The sequence below is a fragment of the Ixodes scapularis genome, unplaced genomic scaffold, assembly GCF_016920785.2.
Source record: "Ixodes scapularis isolate PalLabHiFi unplaced genomic scaffold, ASM1692078v2 PGA_scaffold11__112_contigs__length_91849675, whole genome shotgun sequence".
NCBI lineage: Eukaryota > Metazoa > Arthropoda > Arachnida > Ixodida > Ixodidae > Ixodes > Ixodes scapularis.
Window position 1 is genome coordinate 13,682,654 of NW_024609837.1, and position 27,905 is coordinate 13,710,558.

General features: G+C 46.5%; 1 protein-coding gene across 2 annotated transcripts; it reads right to left on the reverse strand.

Moving 5' to 3' along the window:
• Positions 1-26,790, reverse strand: LOC8028531. Of its 2 annotated transcripts, XM_029994519.4 has the most exons (12): positions 26,547-26,752; positions 23,872-23,991; positions 21,160-21,213; positions 19,090-19,149; positions 18,917-18,976; positions 18,757-18,804; positions 18,598-18,657; positions 18,479-18,529; positions 15,170-15,600; positions 14,302-14,413; positions 12,662-12,828; positions 9,615-10,588 (listed from the first exon to the last, which is right to left on the reverse strand). In XM_029994519.4, the coding sequence occupies exons 2-12, from the start codon at positions 23,948-23,950 to the stop codon at positions 10,484-10,486; spliced, it is 1,227 nt and encodes a 408-aa protein (XP_029850379.2). In that variant the 5' UTR covers positions 23,951-23,991; positions 26,547-26,752; the 3' UTR covers positions 9,615-10,483. The 2 variants fall into 2 exon arrangements, with proteins under 2 accessions (XP_042144760.1, XP_029850379.2); XM_042288826.1 differs by lacking the exons at positions 9,615-10,588; positions 12,662-12,828; positions 14,302-14,413; positions 15,170-15,600 and adding exons at positions 1-2,414; positions 3,860-4,129 and having other exon boundaries at positions 26,547-26,790.
• Positions 26,791-27,905: the final 1,115 nt, after the last annotated feature.

Genomic DNA, 27,905 nt, shown 5'->3' on the forward strand with positions numbered 1-27,905 from the left:
TTCAAGGTTCTAAAACTTTATTCACCTGTAGAGCACACGACAGATAATATAAGAACCAGAGCACTTGACACGTTTGCACTCGGAACTACCTAGTATACAGATGCGAACTGGGGAAATCTGCTCTCTTTGCATACCAAACTCGTTGGAGCACTCACAATATATTGGCCCAGGAGCTTTATGAACCCTTTTCCTGTAAAAATCCAAGGACACTGCAGAAGTTCTGAAGCATTACACTGCATTCACAAAATGATAAAAATACTCATACAATCAATGAATATGAGATGATAGGCTCGAGGTGCTGCTTACATCGTTTGGACAAGATTTTCTCTAATCCAACAAAATTCATTGTATCTCGAATATAAAGGTATAAAGCATAAGCTGCACAAAACCACTTGAAACCAGACAGAAAAAGAGGAGTCGTGCTTAGTACTTCTGCAACAATTTTTCCAAGTTTGGTGGGGAAAATATTAAGAAAAGGAGATAGCAAAAAGGAATCCTGTTTACAAAGCACACTGCAATGCCGTCTGCAACAAAGGGAGCCCACAAACTTCCATACTGCACAATAGGAACAGGTGGCACGGTGCTTACGGCTGAAGTGTGCCATCTCATCAAGGATGAGCCAGACCACACCTTCACACCTAGTCCTTCCACGAAAGCATGTTGGGTTGGTCACCGGCATCCACGAAAACAGAAACCAAGTGACAAGGCTACAAAGAGTCACACGCACAGAGACTGCGAACAGCGGAGATACGACCCCGGAATTAATCACACCTTCGCTGCTCCAAGCATCACCTGTGTCCTGTCGGAAGCTGGGACTCCTTGTAATGTTACTGCAAAAACTGACTCTTCAAGTACCAAAGACTTCATTCGAATTCCCTGCCGAAACACCGCAACGCACGTCGTACTGGGCAGGAGGTAAGTTTCGTTTTTCTCCCTTTTCTGAAGACAACACTTTGCTTCCTTGCAAAGGGCAGCTCACACAGACAACACCAGTTTTGCGGTCCATCGTGCATTCTGTTCGTGCCGTTATATTGCCAGCCGTCAAACACTTGTTCAAGCGCTCCCCAAGTCTCAAGGATCATCGGTCTTGTTGGGTGACAGCACATTTCTGTGGGTTCACATTTTAGTTTCTCTCACATCCTACTTAGTCATGATTGATGACAGACTGCAACATGCACTATAATGAAGTATGTGCAATGCAGCAGGCAGTGTAACATGCCTCACAATGCACATTGTGATGTGCATTTCAATGCATGTTGCAAACAGACGCACTGGGTTACATGCACGGGGCACGCAATACATAGCCCAAACACGGCATAATGCCATGATATTCAGTCAAGGCGTCGCACCGTGGGACAATACTCCATTCATGTCTAAGCCGACAGTGCGGCGAAAGAAACATGCTCGTTAGGCAGGTCACACGCCTTTCTTTGACCACCGCGACCATGCTCCTACCCATATCCACATGCAGAGCGGGGCCAGGTGATGAAAGCGAGACTGTCGATTTGTCAGGCAAGCACGTAGCTTTCACTACACCATCAGGTCAAGTGTGAACGAGCGTAATAACTCCCTCGGCACATGAAACATAAAAAGAAAAAGCGCCAGCGAAAGAGTACTTTACTAAGAAACGGTGCAACGGAATGCATGCCAGACTATGAGACAAAATACAACTACTTCAAAACAGTAAAAAACAAAAGAAGCTTCTTCCCCAAGTGTCCTCCAAAGAAGATACTTGAGCTTCTTCCATGGGAACACTTGGTCAAGTTTGATGACAGATTGCAACATGCAGCGTAATGAAGAACACGCGTCGTAGTGCGCAGCGTCAAGTACACTACGACACGGTAACACACAATAGCACAAATGGGGCATAACGTGTCAGTCGAGGCATTACACCTCCAGACCAATGATTCCTGGGGCCCACGAAGCACCCAAAGAAAGTGCCACGACGGCGCGCGCCGTTCCGCAAAGAGGCGACGGTATGACAAAACGCACATCGCACCGTGCTGCGCAAATCGGACCGCCAGACCTTCCGCGCCGTGCAGGTTAGACTCCGATGGAATCCATGATGGTGTTGAGCTTCTCCGGCGGGAACTTGCGGCTCTGCAGGTGGCGCTGCAGCGTGCGCTCGGACGGCAGGGGCTGGCCCACCTCGCGGACCACGTTGTAGCCGCGCGATCCGCACGAGAGCCAGATCTTGAGGGCTTTCTCGAGGGTCTTGTCGCTCCACAGGGTCCCCTGGACGTTCTCCTTCTCCAGGCACCGGACCTGATCCTCTTCCAGGAACTCCGAGAGGCCCGAAAGGATCTTGCGCTCCCGGTCCTCCGCCTCCTGCTTCTGCCGGTGGACCAGCGACAGCGTCTGGCGCAGCGCCTCCAGCTCCGCCTCTAGGCGAGCCATCTTGGTCGCCGGCGACTCTGCAAAAGCGTCAGTCCAAAATCTTTATTCATCCGCAGACCTCCTTGCGACGTCACTGTCACACGACACGAGGTCGCATGACTGTTAGCCTTGTCATCTGACACCATCCAGCTACATAGTCTCATAGTTATAGATGAGTGTGTCGCACTCCGCGCAGACAATGGCTCCTCGACGTAAGGTGTAAGATACCTAAGTACGAGATATGTAAGGATACACCATGGCCTGATAAGGTGTCGCGGTTATCGCTCTGCCTGTACTCTGGATTCACACAAGACTGTCCTTTTCTTTTACGGCGAAGCTGTTTATGTCTAGGGTTGCGTGGATTTTTCATGTGCATCAAAAGAAACTCTTCGCTTAGAACAGTTAATGCTGCAGACTCCGGCGCCCGCACGCGCATGCCTTCCCCGTATAAAAGATTTCGAAGTAAATAACAAAATAAAGCCTTGACGAATGCGCGTGCAAGACGCCATTTGTTTTAGGCTTTTGCTTTAGAACAGTTACAGCTGCAGATGCCGGCATGTGCAACACCATTTCCTGCATTTTCCTTGATGCTTGGGTAATTTAGCAATAGGTCTATTCAGTAGATTAGTTATCAATGGGCACCATTTTCAAGACTTGCAGACTCTCGGGTAGATAATAAAGGTTTCTCCAAGATTTGCCGCTGTGTGACCCGCGTCGGCTATGTCTACGCTCGCACCGCCCCCTTTCTTGCCATTCCAAGCCCCACCTCTTGCCCCCGTGCCGTTTCTTTCCTTTCCGCTCTTTCAGCGTGGCGGTGCTGTCCCGAGTGTCTACTTTCCGCCAGGTGGCGGTCCCGTCGCGCGTGTCTACTTTCCTCCAGCTCTTCGGGGCAGCGATAGTCGTCCACACAAAATAATGACTACCGATCAAGACACTAAGTGTGGTCATACCTTTGTTCAAAATTCTGTGTCACGTCTGTGTCGTGTGCAAAACAGCTTCGCAGGTCGTCTACCTTTACAGAGTGGAATGGCTCATGACTTTTTTCCATCATGTTGCCCGGTAGAGTACCTCATAGTAAGGTCGTCTCGCCTTACTGTAGACTGACCCCCCCCCCCCCAACACTAGATTGGCTGCAAGATAGAATGTCTCAAAAGAAAACTCGTGTTTTTATACGAAAAAGCTTTATGAAATTAGTCCCTCAAATGTTTCTACAAACCTGCGTTTGTCGAATGCCAGCTCGCCTTCTGCCACTTGCACCGAACAAGTGTCTGCGACTTCGGTGAACCTTGTTCTTGCCGAAAGTATGGTGCCTATAATGTGTCTTCGACTGGTGGCTAGCCCTATTCCTAGTCCCATTCCGTCCATGCATTCAAGGTGATCCCAAAGTGGAAACCGACGACGTCACAAGAGCCTCATGCCGTTGGATATCACGACCCCGACGGCAGGCGGTAGAAGCCCCGGCAAAAAGCACGACCAAACTCACCGGGACGGGTGGGCTGCGCCGGCAAGATGACGGTTTGGTCCAGCTCGGCGCCGGGTTGGACCGCCACGACGGGCTGCGTCGACACCAGGGGCTGCGCCCCGACGCCGTACTGCTCCACCTTGTGGAAATAGATGATGTTGGCCGGCTGCGCTCCGTCGGCGCCGGCGGGGGGCGCCCACTGCGGCTGCTGGACCAGCACCGTTCCGAGGCCGCCGGGACCGACGGGGACCAGCTGGGGCTGGACCCCCTGGAGAGCTGCAGCATCCAGACCTGGAAGCGGCAGACGGATAGATGGCACTCTGAACAACCGCAGCTCCGAACGTTACTCTTAAAAGCCTCTTAGGGACCTCATACATAAACGAGCGTTAACTCAGTATTAATCAAGCTCTAACTCAGCATTGAGGCAGCACTGATTTCGCAGTATATCAGTGTAAAACCTTAAAAAAAAAAAAAAGTAAATAAATTAAAAAAAAAATGCTTGGAGAGGACACACGTTTGCTTCTATTCCGCATTTCTAGATAGAATCGCATAGAATGCGAATAGAATCGCATTTCTTTGGAATCGCTCTTCGCTCGAAAGGAGCCTCACCACGTAAATGTTGGGCTAAATATAGGGTGATGTAAGCTGAGCTTCCACTGTAAAATGAACCAGAAAAATCGAAAAACAGGTGCGAGCACATAGAAAGCTCAAACGTTTACCGGATGAGCAGGTCAGTTTTACCATACAAAATTTCAAGGCACAGTTCTCTTCCTGTAAAAAAAACGAGAGCAGCAAACTCGCCCAAGTCGACGTTGGGTGCATTTGCAGACAGTCGAGTTAATGACTCCATTCCTTTGTGGCACCACCTCCCAACGGGCAAGGCGAGCAGACGATGCACTCTGTCATCTGCTTGCTGCGCACATCCACGTCGCTAAATTTTGTCGGCTAACGTACCCAATGTTGACTTAGGCAAGCTTGTTGCTGTCCTTTTTTTATAGGAAAAAAAACTATACCGTTTTCATAATTTTTCAGCTCGTTGTGCGGCGAAAAATTCGCTTGCATCACTCTATAATCTTTTTATTGAAGGAAAGATTTTTTGTAAGATGCATGTCTTAACCAGATGATTAAAAGAAATGCTTTATTTGGGGAGTCGAGTGTCTCTTTAGAATACACAATTAAGTTTGTTACTTGAGCGGAAAAACAATTTTACAAATACAGTTGATTTCCACAAATGTTTGCCGGCATAGGTACAGTAAGCACGACTGGTGAGCAACTGTCCCATTTCCAAAGCCAAAAAAGTTGTTGGCAAATTTGTTTTAATACCACACCCTGGTCATGGTAGAGTGAGACGCAGTAAAGGCGTCTCACTCTGCCATGACCAGGTTCTGACATAGACGCAGTCTATGTTAGGACGCAATATGAATTTCAGCACCTGAATTTCAGCACCTGAACCATAGTCATAAGTTGCTCTAAAAGGTGCAACAAAGTGTGCTGCTATTATAATTTAATTGTACTAACTTAAGAAGTATGCAGTCACTGAACTGCAGCAAATAATACTAACTTTGCCACTCTTAATAGTTGGATCAGAGCTCCGCTAGCTGTCCATCGTACGAACCCAGAAGAAAATACTTTCAGCCTTTCCACTCTGGTGAAGAAGGAAGAGCAGCAGAGCTGTAGCTTCTGTTCACAGCGGTGGCTTTCCAAGCGAGCGATCTGCTCTTCTTTCGCAAGGGAACCCGAAGTGCTCGACACAGTGGAGGTTTAGGCGATAGCGGCCTCGCGGCAGTTGCAGAACCATTCGCGCTGCTGCGCACATTGCCGCACGTTCCGTTCCCGCTCTTCTTCCTCCGAAGAAATGTTGCCGCCACCTATGAGCGCCGGCTGCAACCAGACAACCGGCAAAAAAACACTCTGGACAGCTACCGCCATCTATGAGCGACAGCGGCAACCAGAGTGTTGTGTCAACCACGAGTGTCGACATCTGTTTGGTGTAACACCCAACTGCTCAATACGGGACATTCCCTTGAACTCGCGTGTCAGGTAAGTACCACAGACGCCAGACTTGTCAACCCCAAAGTTGTCCTGGAACGCATCAATGGTATGATTTGCGTCGAGGACGTTGCACTGGATGAGATGCCAATGATCCAAACATTCATTACGCACACTCGAACAAAGCATGTAGATGACAAAGTTGTAGCGAAGCCAGTCAAAACATGGCGGACAAACGATTGCATCTGCTTGTCCCTACACCTTTTCTGTTCATGACCAAGTTAAAAAAGAAAACATGTTTACGTTTAGGCAGCGAAAATTAGTCTGCCTTTAAGAGTAGCGACACAGGATTACACCGTGAATAAAAAATTCAGTGAGTGCAACACAACTGCAAGCCTGGAGTCTCCATGGCGCAGTAGTGAAGGATGACCGCACGCCAGTTCATTGCTCATCCAGATTGGAATGGGAGGGGGTGGGTATTGAACTTAGGATTTCCAGGTGCTGCAGCGTGAGCTTTCACTCCACATGCTCCGAGTTAAAGCAGTCGATGACCACTAAGCGATGCTTTTCAGCTTTGTGGCAGGCACGTTCTGAGACCTAAACAATAAGTTTAAGCCTTAAAACGGCGAAAATAAGACCAAACTCTACTGTCGAGCGCTTCTACTGCTACCGTCGACAACGGCTTCTGGGATCAAGTGCCAGTTGCCGAAGGCTGCTGTAGCGACTGGCTTTAACCTTTGATTAAACAGGCGGCAGATGATCGACCACTTTTGACCAATAAGCAAGTCGTCCTCCTTTCAGTGTTCCGGTTTTTTGGGGGCTTAGGGCAGTTTTCGGGGCACTGTGGCAACTGTGAGCGTCCGTTGGTTACCCGGAGAACGGTCGGCACGCTGGTCACTGCCATGGTCCAGCGCTTCAGCCCAAGCAAGATGCTGGACCAATGGGTACGGCGTCACATGAGAAACATGTATTCCTGCCTTCTCTCTTCTTTGTCTGTGCAGGGAACAACATTTCGCTTGTTTCTTATTTTATGATCCCGTGCTGTACCGTTTGCTTATTATGTCAAAACTTTCACCCCTATTGTTGTTTGTCCTTTAATGTATGTATGTATATATATATATATATATAAAAATAGGCACATTTGCAGTGGGTTGCAATCGTGTTAAAATGTGGAGAGTCAAGTGTGTTTAAGGCTGTCTTCCCATAACAGTTGTCAAATATGTTTCAGTGTTGTATCGGCATTTGCAATAAGTGTGCCGAATCGAGTTTTCGTAATTTAACGAATACTTATACATCTAATAGGTTATGTCATGGAAGCGACAATTAAAGTTTGGGAAAGCACTACGGAAAATGTTTTGAAAACATATTACTGGCAAGTAAAACTTACGAGCGATGTACTGTACCACATAGTTTTTGTCTTAGTCATCAGTTGGAAGAGGCACCCCTGATTTTGTACACCAAAATAATGAGAAAAGGCAGCTCACCAGGTTCACCTTCAGACTTTTCAGTTAGACCCATACTCGAGCCAGGTCCGCAGTTGCAAAGATTGCAGCAGGCCACCGAAACCGAATGAGCAGGAGGATATTGTCGCCCCGCTAGATTAGCTGACCCAAGAGGTGGACCGACGGTAGGACAGGGCAGATTTTGTTCAACGAAAGCTTCGTGCGGGCTAAAACGAGCCAATCACTGCTTACCTGGCTGATCGTGACGACGAGACATCACAAGGGCGCTGCGTTAGCGAATGAATGCTACCTTGAAGGTGCCATCGTAAAGGGTAGCCTTCGTCGAGTTACAAAGTGCAGCAAAGAGCTGGCACGCAGCACAACCTTGCAACGCGACACGAGGTTGGCAGAAAATGGACCGAGAGTTCAGTGTGGAGTAGAGCACGGTGCCGGCACTAAGCCCAACCGCGTGAACTACTGCGCACATTGAACGCTATGACGACGATACGCGACCGCTGGGTTCTCTTACTGTTACACGCAAACCACTGCAAACATGTGCCCACACAGTCACAACTTCGTGTTGCAAACCATGTTGTTGCTATCGGTTGGCTGACAACTTTTCTCTCTTTGCTTTCAAAATTAGTGGCTCCAAGATTTATTGCAATCACTGTCTCGTTTACTGCCACATAGAGAGGCAACTAAGACACAATGCCTTGGTCCATAAGCCATATGATGGTCCTATGATGACGATGCATTTCACAAGTGTTGTCATTCAATGATTTCAGCAAGATTAATCTGTCCCGGGCATCTACTGGTTGCACTTATACTTATTCCCTTGGGAATGAATACAAGTGTTAAAAACAGTGAACATTCCCAAGGACACCTAAACATTTAGATTCTCTATCATGAATGTTCAAAGTTGGGGACGCCTGCACACGTTACAAAGAATATGGAACAACACGAAGAATCCAAGGACAATTAGAAGAACTGAGTGGTGCTTGCATCCTTCTACTGGTCTGCCTTCTTCACTGTCTTATTATTCATGGGCTTCTTTCTAAAGCAGCGATTCTTAAAAGGGGTTCCGTGGACCCGCCGGGGTTCGTGAAGCCCTCGCCTCAACTCACCATCCTTCTCCTGAAAAAGAAAAAAAAAAAAGTTGCTTTTTTGTTAAGGGGGGACACTACCCAAAAAAGTAAATTTTTGAACAACTCGTCTGATTTGAATGACATTTACAAAACTTGTTTCTGTTGATGTTGAGAACATTTCTGCCAAATTTTGTTAACCTGGGTGAAGTACAATAAGAATTGCAAATGTTTAAAGATGAAAGTGGGCGTGTCTGCATAGGAAAACTATTGTTTTGAAAATACTTAAATTTGTCGTTTTGACGTGTTATATTGCTTTAGGACAGTCCAGAACGGATAGCTATGGAGCTATATTTCTATATTATTACATCTTTCATGACAAAAAAGCCACATAAACTCAAATACTGTTTTTTAGATTTCCATTCTTTGTCCAAAATTTTCATTCTTGAGCATGAAAAATGACAAAAATAAAAAATACAAGGTCATAGCTATCTTCCCGTTTAAATTTCACGCTAGAAGAACTCATAAAAATTAATCCAAGTTACATAATAACAAAACAATAGTTTTCCTAAAGTGATATGTATGCCAAAAAGTGGAACGGAGAAAAATTTGTTCAAAGTGTTCCAACCCCTGCCTTTTCTTTAGCATCGGAGGACCGAAAATAATTTATAAAAAATTAACTATGCAGTGTAAACTAATGAAACTTTCTGGGAATACTCTAGGTGTTGGTGGATGTAAATATGACATTTTCTAAAATCAACTTTTTTTGCCGAAATTGTTTTTCTGGGTAGTGTCCCCCCTTAGACCCGGCTGAGTGGAACAAGCTCCCATTCTAAAAGGTCCAGCCGTCACCGCGTATCCATCCGTTCATTTCTCACTTCTGTTTAGAACAGTAAAGGATACCTTTTCCACACTGCAATTAGTTGTCTTATTTTATACCCCCATCACATTTGGTGGGTACCCAAAAGGACCCCGAAATATCAATGCTTGAGAACGATTGTTCGAGTGTCGGGCATCATACGGCTAGTGTTTCCGCATGCACCAACCTTGAAGGTGCTTGATGGGCAGGGAGGTAAACCTCCAAACACCGTCAGCCTGTATACCTCATTGCATGTGCCAGGCAGCATTCAATTATGAGAGCGACCCAAGGCAGCCTGTGACCAAGGTTTCGCACAAAGTTTAACACTCAGGCACCACCCTATGCCAGATCAGCGAGGGTGATCTGTGCTAAAAGCACTTGCTATGATTCTACGTGTGTCCAAAAACAGTGCCTCAGCATAGTGTCTCACAACAGATTTACTTCCCAGAAAGCATTACAGATTACAACCGTACACAAGCAATGTCTGACAATTGCCTGCCACATGGTCACTCGTGTGAAGGTCATTCAAACATATTTACAAAAAATCTTATAAGCAGGGTTTCATGTTTTACGTAATATTTTTTTTTACAAATTCAAGGATGTTTTTTCGCGGTTGATCCCCCCCCCTTGAGATTCCGTGCTTTTCAGAGTCAATTTTCGGTGCCAGACAAAAATTCGGCATACCAAGGCTTATTTTGAAGAAAACGGTAAATGGGCCTAAGATTCTCGACTCTAGGAAACATGCGTACGATTTTAACACTTGGATATCGTACGAGCATCGATACGGGAAGGAAACCAGGTAAGGGATGTGGTTCCCAAAGACAAAAAAAAAAACAGCCTCACGGACAGTTCGATGTGGGCTGTGGTTTTCTTCATTTAAGGTTTTTTGGTTTTCCTCATTCAAGGTTTTTCACCTTTCCTCATTCAAGGTTGTTTTTTTTGGTTTTCCCCGCGATTTTAATAAAACCGGCTGGGGGTTAAATTAATTTTCGGGGTTTATCGGTAAGCACTGACAAGGAACCCTACTTATAAGATACGGATGTGTGAGCATTCCAGGTAGAGACAATAAAAAGTTCGCAACTGTATCACAGAGCAGTTCCATGCAAGACGAAACAGCGAACAATACGAAAGATGTAATGGAGCCATCCACCGGCAGGTGTGGTAATCTGGATGAAGGGGGGGGCTCCTCCTATGAGACGAAGACAGGCTTCGGTGTTTGAACGGCACGACCAAAATGAGTCCTTGGTGCAAAGCGGGGTGCAAACCCCGTTACCTAGTCGAGCCCGGAGCCTGCCCCCATGCGCCGTATTGCCAGGAAGGCAATCAGGCACATGAGTCCAGAAGCCTGAGTTCCCACCCGGATCAGCTCGTTGGTGGCCTGTGTGAGGAAGGAATTTCGGCTTCACTCTCTGCACCGGTTGTTCGTCATACAGACTGGCAGACTGAAGGGATTCTACGGCAACAGCAGTTACAGGCACTTCCCAGCTGCATACACGGCGGCGGCGGCATCGTGCCAGGCGAGACACTCCGTTTCACATGCGCTCGCGCGTGGATTGGACCGTCTCGCGGCGTCGAGCAAAGTGCACGCACTTGGCTCTTGCCAGGAAGCTGTCTACTACGTCTGGGAGGGGGGGCGGGGAAACGACAGATGTCGCTACTCATTTTCTCACCGCAGAACTCTATTTGCACATACTATCGGATGTAACCTGCCATTCGTGGCGGTAGCCATTAAATCTTAGGTAGTGACGTTGGCTCATATATGCAGCGTGTTCTTTTTCTTACATACTTTGGTAACAACAAGGCGGTGTTACGAGCGATCGAGCATGTAAAAAACAGGTGTTACCACATGCAACAACAGCTGTTGTTTCTTTGCAGGCTGCAACGAAAAGCTTCGGATTTTGTCTAAACACCTACAAACACGACAACTTTTTACTGCAGACTGTTATTTTCACGACTTTTCTTGGAAGTAGATGCTTAGGGTGTTGCATCGTGTTCAGTGGTCTGGCCGTCGGATGTCACGCTGTTGCTTAGCTGTAAAAATGGTAATTTCAACGGATCACTATATATACACCTGAGAGAAAATCTAAAGCAAGCAACTGCTTTACCAGCTAAACAAACGAGGCAATCGGGAGGTATATCTCGCTGCGAGTCCACTTCCTACAACGCGTCGTTAATATGCCGACTGCATGTCATTTGTTCCATACTCTGTTGCAGATTAAGGAGACACCCTGGTTTTGAAACAAAAACAAAAAGCTGTTTTTTGAAACATTATCTTTTTTTGATTTGTAAGTCACAAACGACATGTATTGTAACTACTACACTCAGGAAGTGCACATTTGTATAGTTGCATCAATTAAATATTTCATATGCAGGCGTTTATAAGCATGTTTTGAAACACTTTTTCTGTTTTCTTTGAATTAATTTCTCCCATCACATCTTGGTATCTTTGGACCTTGGAACTTGGACCTGAATACTTTTATCAGGGTTTAATACCTCATAAATTAGAGAATGCAGAAGACTACTGGAAAATGTTAGCTACAACTTTTTCCAACAGGCAGACTTTAATGACTTGTTTCTAATTATCAGCAAAAGGAATTCAACTCGTGATAAAGGTGGTAAAATTAAAACAATGGTATTGTAACACCTTCTGTTGTTTGTAGAACATGCTGGCACAGTTTCTGCCATATTTTCAGACGATCGGATTCTAAAAAAAAAGTTGGGCAGAAACATTTGTGGAAAAGTTCAGGTTTTCTCGAAAACTATAAAGGATAAAGAAATCTGAGCTTATGTTCATGCTTAGCGCAAGAACGTGAAAATTTAATACAAACTATACTCCGCGACAACTTTTCTTGGCAATGCAGTGGAAGGTACGTCCCACGTCCCCTCTCCCATTTTGAGTGCACGCAGGCTCTCCTCCTCTCCTCGGAAATGGGGGAGGAGGAGAGCCTGCGTACACTCAAGATGGGAGAGGGGATGCGGGACGTACCTTCCACTGCATTGCCAAGAAAAGTTGTCGCAAAGTCTAGATCAGAGATGACAATGTTCAAGAACAGGGAATCCCCTAAAGAAAAGCAAGGTAAGCTTTTACCAGAAAGACCTCCCCTCAGTCCACTCTAGATGAGTACGGTAAGTGCTGAAGAGGAGGCTAGACCCTGCTCACCTCTCTTCCAGTGCTCACTCCGCTAAAGTGGGAAGAGCCGAGTTCTTTACAGGATCCTGTTGCACTTTTCTTAACCCGCAACAAACTCTAGTGGCTAATAAGGACCCCAAACAACCACTTTAAGAGTAACAGCTTAAAAAAAAAAAAAAAATGCCCACTAAATTTAGAGGCAAAATGCACAGACAGACGAATAATTTCTCAAATTGGGGGTTCTTAATAAAAAGCTATTTAATGCTTACAAAAAAAAAAGTGTGCACGCACAGAAAGAAAAGGGTGGTCAAGGTGGCTCACCTCGACCTGCTGCCGCCGGATCCTGGTGTCTTCTAGGACGGCCTCCGTGAGCCGCGCCACCTGCGCCACCAGCTGGGCCTGGTACTCGACGAGCAGCCGGCCGGACTCCTCGCCGGAGTGGGCGGTGCGCCGGTTTGAATTGCGGGAGGGGCGATGGGGCACGGCCTCTAAAAGGAGGGAAATCGCCGAAGCGGAGCAACAGGTCACCACCTCCTCTCGTTCAAAAAAAACTCGCCCCCAAAATTTATTTATCTAAGTACCCTTAAAGGACACAGTGGGGCATTACATAGAAAGGGGCATCGTAAGAGCCCTTTAAATAATTATGCGCTGCATAATTATGTGTTGCGCAACGTCACAGTGTCAATTTGTGGTGCCGGCGTCGCACAATGTAATCTGACGGCACGACTTCTGTAGCGTCGCACGATGTCGTGCTGTCACGTGACTCTACGGGTTGTGACGACCGTCACACTGATAATGTTGCACGAATGCCGTGACATTGTTGTGGTGTTGACGTGATGACGTCGTGAAGGATGTTTTACAACGCCCATGATGTCACGTGAACACTGCGACGTCACCGGTTAGATTTATAGTGAACCCCAGCCTGAACAAGATGTTCAGATAAACAAACTTTTGTTAGAGTTCCCCAGCAAGATTTCATTGTGTACAATGCCTTCAGCTGAGTAAACTTTCACTTGAGCAAACCTTTTTCTTGAGGTCCCGAAGTTTGTTTGAGCGGCATTACAATCTATTTGTTGTGGGACTTATTCGGGCGATTCCAAAACATGCTTCTATTTCGAGGTGCTTGTCTCAAAATGAAGCATGCTCTGGAACTGCTCGTAACTTAAAGGGAAGCTACGGAGCTTCTTGGAAAAAATGAGTTAGAAGTGAATTCTAGTGTATTTTTACCCCGTGAACCCGAATACCCAAACCATTTGCTGCGTAAGTATTGTTAAACGCGAGAAAAACGCGAAAGACAGTCGCTGTCCGTGACGTCATCGACGGCTCTTTTGGCTGCCCAAGGCTAGGGGGGCGGGGCTTCAGCCCTATTTTGAAATTGCTCTTGTGGCTCTCCGGCGCGTCGCATTGAAGTATAATTTTGATATCTGCTATTCTAAAGGCCAAATGAACGCAATTCAAGCGTTTTTTCTCAAATGTAGAAGTGCCCCATCTTCCCTTTAACATAAACCTAGCAACATAAACAATGTAAAAAAAAAAAAAAATTAGAGGGGGGGTGGAGGATAAAAGAATAAATTTAATTCTGTGAAAGGAAATTTTTTTTCTTTTAAAGCATAGAGGTAACTGTCATTGATTTGGCATTTAGATATATTATTACTATAAACCAAAACAAAGTTCAAAATTATAGTAATACGGGATACAAAAAGACCTGTTGTTACAAACAGTCAAACTACTCAGTGTGGACAACGTCAAGCCCAGACGCATCACAAAATTACTTTTGTGGTAAAACATCCATCTATTTTAACAGATGTACGTATAGGAATCGTCCCGTAATGTATTTAGTTGTCCCGCCTTACCGCATTCAATTTAATAAATTTAAATAACAAATCATTTTTGCGCTAGACCCATAATAGTATGTCTTCGGTTGCGCCTGAAAATTAGTTTTCACTGGGGCAAAGACCCACCTGTGTCCTGCCCGTTAGCAAGGCTCTCGAGATGCTCGTCCTCGCACATCCAGGTCGACGCCCCAGCTGCTGCAGTGCCTCTGCTGTCGGCACTGCTGTCTTCGGCCGGCGACTGAAATCGATTCGGACAGCTCAGAGGTTCTGGGTCACGGGGTGGTGTATGCACTAATCTCCAGAGTAGCATTCACCAATTCACTTATGCACAGCACACCAAAACACCAATCTGTTTGGTGTATCCCAGAGGCGCAACTATGAAATGTGCAGCACTTATGGGTTCTTTGTGACGTCACGGTGTCGTACGACGTGACACGACACCAAGGCGTCATGCGACATCAGTGTTGCATGACTTTGTGGCGTTACATGATGCCACGTCAGTCTCGCACTATGTAATGACGCACCACGACATTAGTGTCCTTTAACGTCACGGTGTTGCATGATGTCATAGTGTCACGCGAAATCTGTCACACAGTCATGGTGCCATGTCAGTGTCGTGCGACATCACTGTTGCGTGACTTCACGGTGTCGTCGTGAGACACCATGACATAGCGTCGCATAGTGTCGTGATGTCACACGTCTTCATGGGGTTAGGTGCCACGTAACGACCATCACACTGATAATGTCGCACAAATCCCATGACGTAATCATAGTGGTGTAGGCATGACGACCTCACCGAGGACCTTTCAAAATGCCAATGATGTCACATGAATGCCGCGACGTCATTGGCACGACAGCCCAGGGAAACTTCGTCAGCCAGGAATTGGGACACCACGACGAAATCTATGCTCGCATTGTTTCACACTTTTTGCCGGAACTTTTACGACCACCGCAGCGAAATTGATGGGTCAAGGCAAATGCTCTGTGGCCTCACCTGAGCTCCGAACCCGAGCAAGGGACCGCCGCACACCCCGGCTGTGTCCGCGCCCAACAGGGCCACGATGCGCTTGTCCTGCTGGGTCAGGGGCGCACTTGCGGCCCCCTGGGCCAGCTTCTCCCTGACGACCCGCACCCTTCCGCACCAAAAATGCTTCCACTCACTCCGACTCTTTGTTGCGGGCCCCAGTGCATTGAGCTGCTCCACGAGCTGGCTCCACCACAGCGTGCGCTCCTCTCCGATGGACCCCCCGGTGAATTCGTAGCAGGGCTTTGCGAGGGCCAGCCGCTCTTCCATCAAAGCAATCAGGGTGTCTATTTGCACTGAGGACGCGCGTGGTTTGAGCTTGCGACGCTTTGCGGAAGCGTTGGGGACGGACGGCGATGTTGGTCGTTTTGTCTTCTCGACCTCGCCGGTGCTACGTCGGCCTGAAGAGCGATAGAATGCTTGTCAACGCGCACAAAAATGTAGCAGCTAATATGGCCACACCAACAACGCTAATAATGTCTCATTCGGTTTTTCTTGTTTCATTTTCCAGACTTTCCGTTCACCCCAAAGAGACTCAATGAGCCTGACCCGGAGTGGAAGGGTGACGCGTCTCGTTCTTAAACTGTGCCTGTCCCCGAAGGAGAGTGTTCTTCCAGTCTAAGCACCATTTTAACAGATCCGAGTCACTCACCGACACCCAATAAGGGCCAAACACACCCTTGTATGTGCATTTGTAGTCTCCTGCACCACTCTATTGCACCGATGCAGAAACCACATCTTTGGCTGCCATTCAAGGCAGATGGGGGGTTTCTTGAGATCAAAGAGAACCTTTGCCATAAGGCACCGTGCAGAACCGGCACCTTTTAGCGCAGGCCCTGGAAGCCCTCGGTGCCTTGGGGCGGAATGAACGGCACAATGTTCTCCGCAGTAGTCGGAACTGATAAATCAGCTATGTGGAGCAGTTGCATAGCCAGGGGAGGGGCGTATCAGGATTCAGCCCTTCCTCGATGTCCAGTCGATCTTATAATACACGCACGCAAATGGTATAGCAGTTCTGCCACTATGCCTGCAGCCCTCGTTGTGCTCCTAGTTAAAGGGACCATGAAATGATTTTAAAATCGAGTTTCATCCACCGCACGTCGTAAAAGGTGTGAAAAGAAACACAAAAATAGGGAGCCAAAAAAAATTATTTGCTATAGAGCTTTTAAAAGAAAACTGGACTCTTTTGCGCCTTCCTTCCTTCGCCTGTTCACTACGATGCATCCGCGGAAATGGAGCACGTCAGCCAAATCCAGGTCGCCTATTGGGTAAGAGCCTACCTCACCAGCTCCGCGATCGTAAACAATAAATAGCCGGCGAATGTTTCCTAAAAGTTTTGTTAAACAATATTCAGATCCACATTTTGCAGCATAATTAGAGATGTGTGGCGAAAATTGCCAAATTTGATAATGCTAAGAGCCAAGCGCCATCTATCGTGTGGTAAACGAAGCAACTACTGCGCGTGCGCAGTAGGGCAGGGCCGACAGTTCCTTGGGTGGCGGCGGCCGCCGACGAACGTTTATTTTCTTTGTTTTCCTTCCTCTCAAAACTCTGACTGACTGAACGTTCATTTTTCTACGTGTTCTTCCCGCACGTGCCGACTTCAAGCAGCAAGAAAACAGTACTTAAAACAGACCACGACGAACAAGAATGCTGGATCCACTGACTCCGACGAAGCGAGGTGCTCAGAATATAGGCCTAGCAGGCATTCCGACTCCGTGCTGCGTTGCTTCGTCGCAAGACCGTCTGCCTACGACCGGCTGGCGTGCTAAATGGAATATGCCCGCGCGACCCTTGTGGACCCTTCCCGTATTATAGTTTGATCACTGACCTCAATTCTAGTAAGAGGTGAGGTCAATCTCTTCCCCTTGTTTCCCGAGGCAGTGTTGACGAACACTCGTCGAAAAGGGACTCTCGTCGATTCTATCTTGTTTTGTGTGATATAGAGCTGAAATAAACGCCGTATGGATTACCTTCGTAACACGGTATGTACACTTTGTTATTGGTATGCCATTTTTATTCTGACAGACTGCACGTCACTGTCGAGCTATAACAGTTTGTGGGAGGTATACGTACAACCCCGGTCCAACCTTTCTTTGCCGAGTGTCGCGTCAGTATAGAGTTGCAATCGTAAAAGAACGGTCCCGAAGCGCTTACAAACAGCGCGAAAACAGCACTTCCATCGAACGCGCGCGTCCGCTCCGAGTGTAAACAGGTATTTACGTGGCTCTTGCTGACACTCGTAGTTCAAACGTATCTTTTTTAACGTCTGCTCGCTCCTGCATCTCCGAGGCCGCGAAAAACGCCATCTACGTCGCTTTGCAAACGACTGACACGGGCCGGCCCTTCTGCCAACAATGACAGGGTGGTTGACTTCTGGAGTCTTCACCGGAAGACTCGCTGCACTTCCCAACAGGCATACCGACGTATGGGACTAGTCCCATGCTGTCGCTGTAGCGCAACATATCTCATTGAATTTTGCTCAGCTGCGATGCGGCGATGAGAGGCGCCGATTCAGGAAATACGTCGGTGACATCAGCGCAGTAAAACCTACCGGCGCACCCCAACTCGTTGCCGCTAACACTCCCATTCTCCTATTGCCGAGAGAACTTCCGGTTCCGGAAACGGTTTACGTCACGGCTTGTTTTGCGGTCAGTTGGAGAGAATGAAAAAGTCGATATTTCAATAATTTTTTGTGTAGAAGTTAATAAACCGAGACGAAAACGGATGCCTGTTCGGCATTCAGTGAACATTGACGGTTTAATGTAAAAGTTATCTGGAAAAAGTAAAAAGGTCATTTCATGGTCCCTTTCACACTTGCGACCCCTTAGAACCGAGAGCCTTAAAACCTCAAAATCTCTTGCGACGGGAGAACACACTGACACGCTGGCGCCATCTATGCGGTGAGCCTGGAACTGCATTTCACTAGAGCGAAGGTTTGGCGGTATTTGCGAGGTCAAATGTATGTACTACTTATGAGAAATGTCTGTTTATAACATCGACAAAAGTTTTTCATGCCAAGAAAACAAGAATAATGTGCAAAAGAAATTGAAAATATACGGGACCGCCCAGTGTTCCATGATACCTGATAGGTGGTGCCAGTGTGACCTCTCATCATAAAAAATTTGAAGAGGTTCCAAGGCACTCGGTTGTAAAAAGTTGCAAGTGTGTGAACGGGGCTTTAACGTAGAGTGACATACAATTTCTCTCCTCACAGCAGAACATTCAACAGTTAATGGAAACTCCGCGTAACAAAAAGCAACGTATGTAACTACGTACCGGTCTCCATGGACAGCTCTGTAGCACCGCCTTCCGTCGGATCTTGCGGCTCTGCACACAAAAGGAGTTTCCGAACGTAAGAATCGCACCTGGCTGTAAACACCACGTAAAGAACACACCTGTCTTGATGGTCACCGCTGTTTCGCTAGGTTGCTCCATCCCTTCGGGAACTGGCAGCTCTGCAAAGAGCAAGGTCAGGTTAGTCTTTTCCCAAACAAGGCTGCTCGCCACTCCTCGCCAGTGAAATGTCGAAACTTCCAGGTTAGTGTTGTACGTACCTGTATCCATCAAGTGGATTGAATCCTGATTCATTACATCCGGTGGCTCTGCAGGTACGAAGAAAAGACGGTACGGGACGTAACGTTCAAGCCAGATGTTCTCAATCACATGAGGTGTAGTCACAAACATTTTTATGAAGAAACGCAACCACAAACGCACCTATCTTGACGGCCGGCGTCGGGCTGCTGGGCTCCCGAACTTCCTCGTAATATTCAGACTCTGCAATTAAAAAAAAAACGGTCCATTTTTTTTTTTTTTTTTTTGCTTTCTAAAGACGATGTGTTTAAACGAAGTGCAAAGCCCCTGAGACGGGCAGCGATTCAAAGACGGACCTGACTTAACAGATCCAATGGGGCTGCCAGGTTCCTCGCCCGGCTCATACTCCGGTGGTTCTGTAAACAGAGAGATGGTGTAGTGACATTTTAGATTACGTTGACGCATGACAAAGAAATCGAGTAAATGGCCTATCCCAGTGATATGTCCTGGTATTGCTTCCCCCCCCCCCCCCCCCCCCCCATTCGGTGTTGCCAATCTAGCAGTTCGCTGAGTCATCTGGCGGGAGAAATTACCGTTTTTGGGGTCAGCAGGATTTTTTAGCGGTTTTTGAGTCGTGTTAGCGTTGTTTTTTTTTTTTTCTGGCAGTTTAAAATGCTCTTGAATTTTCACGTTTGAGTCATAAATATCTTAATTTCTGTGGTTAGTTAGAGATACAGAGTCATCATTTTTGCTTACAGGTAGCGAAATATTTGGCAGAGAGTAACACTTGCCACACCATTGAGATATTACAATGACATATATACATCGAAACATGCCTTCAACTGATTTGTGCGTGAATGCATCAATTCGTTTTCCAAGTCTGCGAGGTGAAATGGGCCCGGTGAACTGATGCACAAAACTTAGAAAACACGAAGGAAAGAGGATTCTAAGCTTCGAGATTGGTTACTGGCAGCTCTAAGCGGCGTCAGACAAAATACCCTGGAAAATGGAGCTATTTTTTCCCAAAGCATCTAAATTTGGTCACAGAAGCTTTGAACTGCAATAAAATATTGTCGCATGCACAGCCGAGAGGAAACGTTCCTCCATACTTCCAGAACATTTCCGTTTACTGTTACCCCGAATGTTTGGTGCTAGAGCATTCTAGGAGGAAGGTACGGAGCGTAAAAGATAAGGTCGTCAGCATGGTCTTGCCGAGTCAGTCTCGTGACCTTGCCAAGTCACAGACTATCGCGCTAGCCAGCCGTCATGCTGACACCTCGACACTCATTCTTTTTTTTCCGTTTCTGCAGAAGTTCACGTTTAAACCATAATTTTGCAGTTTTACGCTTGTCGACCCCTTTCCATTTGCGACAATACTGTATTTAAGATGGGAATGGAGGTGTATGTTAGCAGGAATGGCAAAAAAACACACTTGGTAACAGTAAGGTCACGCACACACATTTCAGTGCATGGAAGCAATTTGCACTGGACGTAGATCCCTTCTAAGGGTTTGTCTATTTATTCTACCCTTTTTAAACTAATTACAGCAATAAGTCATGTGCACCCAAAATCTAGCAGTTTTTCAAGATTCACACAGCGGGTTTTTTATTTCGAAGTTGGCAACACTGCTTTAGTTATCACTTTTACTGAAGATATGTAAACTGATTTCATTTGCTTGTTTTCATTTTGATTGTTTCTACATTTTTTTATTGATTAACATGCTCATATACATATTCTCTGTTTCAAACCCCCTTAAATCCCTTAAAAAGAATAAAATGAAAAAAAAAAAAAATACTAGCTTGAGATGCTACCCATGCTTGGCTTAACTCACTATTACTTCGCCAAGACAAATGCCATGTGCTTGTTTGAAGGGAAGACAAAGGTCTCAATGTCCTTGAGTCACTCTCTGATCTGATTCGGATATTCACACCATTTTTACCTCAGGTGTAAAGTAAGAATGTAAGCCTACCCAGTCCTACAAAAAATGCAACAATACACAGACTCAATTTACTCCCTAAATTCAGCAGGGAAATGCTTCCTGCTACATTCATGAGGTAAGCCCGCTAAATTTAGTGTAGTTTAGCATGCCACTTGACGCACAAGTCCACTGAATTTAGTGGTTTACACTTCTGCATTGTTTCTTTTAAGACATTTATTTTATGGACCTACAGCCCTTGACACATTCTTTTAAAAATGAATAAGAAAAAACAAAGGCGAAGGGGTGGCGAGGCCGGGCTTCAGACAAAAGTCATTCACCAAGCTCGCTCGATTATTTCAATACCGACAGGTATGTACAGGTCACGCCCAGCTATCTGGCCCGTATGCTTCCCTGCAGGAACCTTGAATTCTGGCAGCCTCTGTGGTCTTATCGCTTTACCCAAGATGAGAAGCTATGTAATACAAAGACAATCCATGCAGCAACATACCTGTCTTAATAGCAACTGCTGGCATCACACCAGCACCAGTGGAACCTTCCAGTTCTAGAAGAAAAAAAAAAAACGATGCAGACAAGCTTTTAACAAAACTGGGCGACTCACTGGAAAGTTAGGCACTATTCATGTTTAAACACAGAAGTGGTTTGCACAGTGATCAATGTTGACACCAAATGAACTAATATCTTCCTATATATTTTCAAAAACTCAATGCTTCGCATGACAAAAGAAAAAAGAAAAGAAGGCTTCAGGCAACTCTTGGTCGCCGTACACACTTAAATGTGCCTACCTCAACGCGGAACTGCGTGCACCGCAGGAGTTGTTGCTCTTTGTTACGTCTTTGGCGCACAATAAAGGTTATATTTGCACGGTGTTTTTGCCTTGCTGAGGCTATTTATAATTTTTGTTTTTTCCAAAGAGCGGGACTTTATTTTGGCACAATAAGTAAAATTGTAACAAAGAAGATAAAAAACAAAACTGCTGTTTGCAGTTTTTTTTTTTTTTTTTACACATTCTTTCTTTTACACATTTGTACACATTCTTTTACACATTTGTAACTTGCACGATTGTCGCTTTGCGTTTCAGCTGCTCTGGTGGTAGTGGCAATCGCAGTGCCGGCACTTCCAATTCAAACTTCGAATGCTTTTCATAAGTGAATTGAGAGGGTCAAAGCTTTCCGTTCAACAGAGAAGCTCTGTAAAGTGCCTTCTCTGAAACAGTCTGAACACTGCAGAAGCGGACGAGCCAAAATTAAACCGAAGAGAAGAAAGGTGACAACTTTCTGCCTTTGATATTTTCATCTGAAAAGCTTGCACGCATTGTACATTCACCCTCTAGATAATTAGGAAAAAAAAAATAAACTCCTTTAGCTGACCTATTTCTTTACCCTATACCTTTGGAAACAAAATCCAGCTACTAGAAAACCTTCTTTGCGAAAACAAATTTGACCGTCAAAGGGTTAACACGAGGTTACATGCCTCGAAGTGCCATTCACACTCGAAGCCTTTTCGTACACACAATGCAGCACTATTCCAGTGCCTATTCAGCTGTGACCTTAGTCTTCATGCAGCACTTGCTACACTCCATTCACATCCAAGCTGACAGTGCCGCGTTATGCGTTCACCGAACCAATCGACCGCCTCCCTTTCGTCACCTGACCCCACTCTTTGCGCCTGGGCACAGGAACAAGCGCGATCACGTGGCAAAAGAAAGACGTTTGACTGGTCCAGCGAGCACGCAGCTTCCACCGCACGCAGAACACCCGATTTGCACCAACACAATACATCTGGTTTCTATCGCCTGGCGTGATGCCATTTTACCACCTGAAGTTTCTTCCCAGTCTTGCTTCGACAAGCTGCGGCGGCACTCGATGCAAGAAAGCTAATATCGACCTTGAGACAGTCAGTCAATCGTGCAGTGTAAAGACGAGTTGACCATTGAGGATCGTTCCCACACTTGCAACTGCATAATGCTGGTTCACACGCCTGCGACTGCTTACAATCGTGTGCCGTATCGTACGCCTCTCTTTCGCCACGTCATCGCGCTCCTGGCCATACCCACGTGCGGAGAGCCGGGTCGGGTGACAAAAGGGAGGTTGTTGATTGGGCCGGCAGGCAAGTAGCGCCCACTGTAGTCTCAGCTTAAGGGTGAACAGAGTATAGTGCTTCTACCAGGTGGTCGTAAAACGCTGGGCATTTCCGCACATTTCTAGGCAAGGTGGCGCAAGCTACTGCCCGATATAAAGGGTACGGCCATTAGCATTCATCCATCCATCCATTTCCTATTTATTTCCCGCATCATTCTTTCTTGGATTGAAATCTTTTGTCAAGGTTATAAATGACTTTCTCATAGATGGTATACCGGGTGTTTCAGCGATGACTCCCCGAAATTCCTAAAATTAGTGTATTTCTCGGGATCGCATTACTCGTGGTGTCGGATGTCAGAAAATGCGCAATACTTACTGATCACAAATTATTTAAAATAAATTAACTTTTTAATTAGTGAATATCGAGACATGGTTCCAATTACAAACTTCCTTAGCATCATCGAGGACCACTAAATTAGTCATTTTCAGAAAGACTGAGCGCATGGGAAGCATAGTAGTGCGCTGAGCTTACCATTCGTGGAGCAGGTACAAGGCTGGGGCTCTAATAAGAGACGGAAAAATCGCACAGACGCCTTATCGCATCCGCTAGCCCTGTACCTGCTCCACGAGTGGGAACTCCAGTACACTACTACGCTTCTCACGCACTCAGTCTTTCTGAAAATGACTGATTTAGTAATTTTCGATGATGCTCAGCAAGTTTATAATTGGAACCATATGTCTATTTTCACTACTTAAATAGTTGATTAGACATTTCTAATTAGCGAATTAGTAAGTATTGCACTTTTTCTGACGTCCGCCACCGCGAGCAATGCGGTCCCAAGAATATTAACTTTTTACCTCAAATAATTTTTGTCAGCCTTTACTGAAACATACGGTACACATTTGCATGTGCAAATACCGCAAAAACTTCACTTTAATTAAATGCAGTTCTAAGATCATTCCACAAATGGTGCTAGCAAGCCAGGTGTGTTTTCTCATCGTAAGAGATAACAAGAACTCAGTCGTAAGCAAGTGCAAATGTGTGAGCCACCCTTCATCCTGAGTGTTCTCTTTGGCATGCATGTCACTGTTGAGACCCTGAGAGACGTCACAATTCATACCATCACTGGTTTTCTCCTTCTTGACCGGTGGCTCTTCATTGTCCAGTGGCACTCCGAGGATGCTGGTAGTGGAAGTCATGGTCAGCTTTTCTTCACCAGTCCCCAAACAAGGTGTGGGTGCTGCAAGTGCACAGAGACCGGTTTTGTGAGGGGTGAAGCATCACTGTAGACCACGCTGCCACGAGTTTGCCTGCAAGCTAGATTTGACGCATTCTTTTACATACACTCTAGATATTTTGAAGTAAAAAAATACTATGGTTGCTCCAAGAAAAGAGTTTTAGTAGATCATTCTGTTAACTCCGACATTGACACTGCGCTGGCGCCTTTCGCGGTGCATCATATCATCACTGGAGTGTAAAAACAATCTACTAAAACTCCCTGGAGTTTCATAATGCATGAAATGCACTCGTTTGGTAGATATGAACTACTGCATTTCATGCATTATCAAACTTAGTTTCAAAGCAAAGCCACGTCTTGCACGCAAAGCAAACTCTGAAGGCATGCCCATTCTCTGTTGGGAACATTTGTTTGAGCAACACTTTAGAATTATTTAGCACTTTCTGCCCACCAGAAAATGCATTTAGCATTTTCTGGTGGGCAGAAAGTCACCAGCCCATCTTAACGACCATAATTTTATAACAAATGAATAGGTTCACGCAAAGCAAGACACCTTTATACATTTGTGGTACACTAAATTTCCACTGCATTATTAACCAGGCATTGCAAGCGTCATGGCACATTTGTCCTTTGACATAAATACTGGGTAGCGCTTCCTAACATAGCACTGATATGCTCCTCTAGCCAGCTTGAACCAACTCTAATTTAATGCGGCAATTTCGTGTCGTGTTGGAGTGAATGAAGTCTGGTGTAGACCGTGAACACCTCACTCCTATTGCTGCACGAAGATGACAGATTTTCACACTTCCAATATAAAGCTATCTGGGTGCAATCCTGCAAAGACAGTTTGTCTGCAGTTGTCCTTACCCACTCACAGTAGATGTTGTGCTACTAGTATACTCAGTTTCAACTTATGATTAACCGCAACAGATGTTACAAGCTATCCCAGCACTGAGAATGTATCTTGCGACTACGGCGTCCCGCACGTCGCTGCTCACCTCCCAAAGGTCACGCAACACACCACACGCCATTAGATTGGCTTCGATGGCGCACAGTGTCGTCTACGGTCCATCATAAAGTGAGGAAATGGAGTATAACTGTCTTCGTTTCTAAACCTATCACGATGCAGCTGACACTCGACTTGAATCGCTACTTTGATTACACCGATCGCATTGGTACTAATCAGTGGAAGTGGAAAAAAATGTGGAGCAGGGCGCGCTAAACCACTAAACCACGCTGGACTCAGTTTCGTCGAGCTCTTCTCAGCGCAGCGTAGTAGGTAACGTCAGCACAATTACATTCAGAGCCTTAATCTAAGACGATGCATGCTCGTCCTCGGCGAGGCGGCCATGAACCTAACCCACAGCCAATAGATATTTTCTGAAACTGTGAAATGATGCATAGATTATGCGCAGCCGCCATTAGTCTGGTTATTTCCAGCGTGAAGGCCGCGATTAGTTCTCAGGTCGCACCGAGCACCGACGCAGCTCTCGTGTGGAATGCGTTTCAATACGAGTGCAGTCTGAATGCTGACAAAACGCTCCTGTCCAATCCGTGCTCACAGTGCATGATGTCTCTAATAAGTAGCAAAGCTCAAATGATTTGCTCAATTTCGTAATTTTTCATTTGCTCGTAACTCCCAAAAATAAATTGCATCTCCAAGAACCAGTTTTTCCTTTGTGTTCCTACGTCCTGATGAGCTCCTCTGTCTCAGCGCAAATTCCAAACCAGTCTAGACATGATCACAGGGCCCCTTTAAACCAGCCTTCGTCAGATGGGTTGCACACTTTCAAATTAATCGTTTGTAAAGTGCTTGATGAAGTGCGAATCGGCATATTCCAAGGTGCGCGGTGCCAGCACAGCAAATGCGTTCCCATAGGCTGCCGCCGTAATGATGTGCGCGCTTGTGTTATGCAATTCGGCTCTTCGTTTTGGCAGACGGGGGTTCACTTTCGCGCGGCATCGCGGGCCTTCTTTTGTGTGCGGTAAAAAAAGAGCGTCGTGCGCGGAATCGGCGTCCTTATGCCACCAGAGGCATTACCGGGCACCGCTGCTTGGCAACCACTGCCGGCCGGACAGACGCAGGACAAGTTCCAGACATTTCATTTTGTTCAGAAGGCTTTTTTATGCATAAAAAACAGCGCGGTTGGCCGTAACTCTTGGGTTCGAAGCTGCTCGCGACTTGTCCATGCTAGGGCGGCTTCATGTGCACTTTGCTTAGGGTAGCGCTGCTTAGGGTGATGACATCTGGCCATTTCGTTCCGATAGCTTTTAACTATTTAATTTTTTATCCTGAAACGTCCGAAAGAGCGTGTCCCCGCACGTGCCCGTGGCGCCGACTGTGCTACGGCGACATTTTGGGCTCGGCGATTTCTTTGTATTTTCTCAATGAGCGCGGGCTGTCGGCATTAGGCACTACAAAGGATGGCGTCACCTTAAATAAAGCACTGAGGCATCCTAGTCCACGCTTCACCGCCAAAACTCACGATAGGAAGCGATGACGAACGAACACCACCAAACAACGGTGTACCGGCCCAAACCGGCGCAAGTTTAGTTACCTGTCAGAGTCGTGTATGTCCGTGAAACACTTCAAGCCGGGTGTATCAGCGAGGCCAGCGAGGTTCTTGTTCCCGCTCAAATCAGGACCAATTTGTTTTTCACTTTCTTCGCGAGAAGCAGCCGTTGAAACAGCCCGACAGCCCTTTGTCATGAAACACCCACGAAGTCAACGAAGTCCCACCAGTGAGCAGTGACCAGTACCTGGCAAAACTGGCAAAATGCCCTATGAAACGCCAAACACCCTCGAGGCGGCGCAGCGGCGCACCACTCGTGGTGACCGCTTGAGGGCGCTATGTTCCCAGGGTTAAATAGAATATTGCAGTTGAGAGAGCTAGTATGAATATCTGATGGTTCAGAATATGTCAGTGAGCATGAAAAGTATATGATAGGTAAGGGCAACAGAAATGCAGCTGTAATGAAAAATAGAGCACTTTGGAATTACAACAGGTATGAGGTGGTGAGAGAGATTTGGAAAGGGGGTCATGGTGGTCATGGTTGGTCATGGTGCCCTGGGTTACAAGTCAAGAAGGTAGGAGAAGCTCCTCCCACAAGTGTGATGCGCCCGTTTCAAATCTCTCCGCAGTCGAAAGAAGAGTTCACTGGAAACGCTCCTTGTTCCGCTTCAGTGGATTCCCACTTGTCTCCGATCCCACTTTTTAAGAAAGCGACCTTTGTATTCATCGGAGAGGGAACCGAGCCAACCGAGCCCCTGAAAGCAGCCTTTGTATCCATCGGGGGGGGGGGGGGGGGGGGGGGGGGGGGGGGGGGGGGGGGGGGGGGGGGGGGGGAGCTAATCCCCGAAAGTCGTATTTGTTTCCGTCGGTGGAGGAGAACTCTAATCTCCCTCTCGTGGCTTCCACAATGCTAAGTCAAAGTCGAAAAATAAAGCAAATATGTACAGAAAGGCAAGACCCTCCTCGCGCGTTGGCCGCGACGTCACGGAAACGGTGGGACGCTATTGGATGCGGAGGTGGCGGAGGGATATCCGATTCCCTTTGAGGAGCATTTGCCGCTACCTTCTTAACCTGTAACTGACAGGAGGGGGCACGTTGCAATATTGGTGAAGCCTAGTCATAAAAAGTTTAAACGATTTTGTGCCCAGCGTGACCGCAGATCTGTCTGGCGATTGGTGCGCGTAACATGTACGTGTGAGATGGATGGTTGATTGTAGAAAGACTCTTTGCAGGCTTGTGCGCGCTCCGTCCGGTAGGTTTTATCACATCGAAGGCTAGACTGTGGTGTCTTCTAGTACCCCATAGCAAGACGAAGGCCAGCTACGGTCACGTGATGTGGTCACGTTGGCATGGTAAGTGAGGAGAGTAAGGAGGAAAATGAGAAAGAGGCGAGGCGTCAAGGGA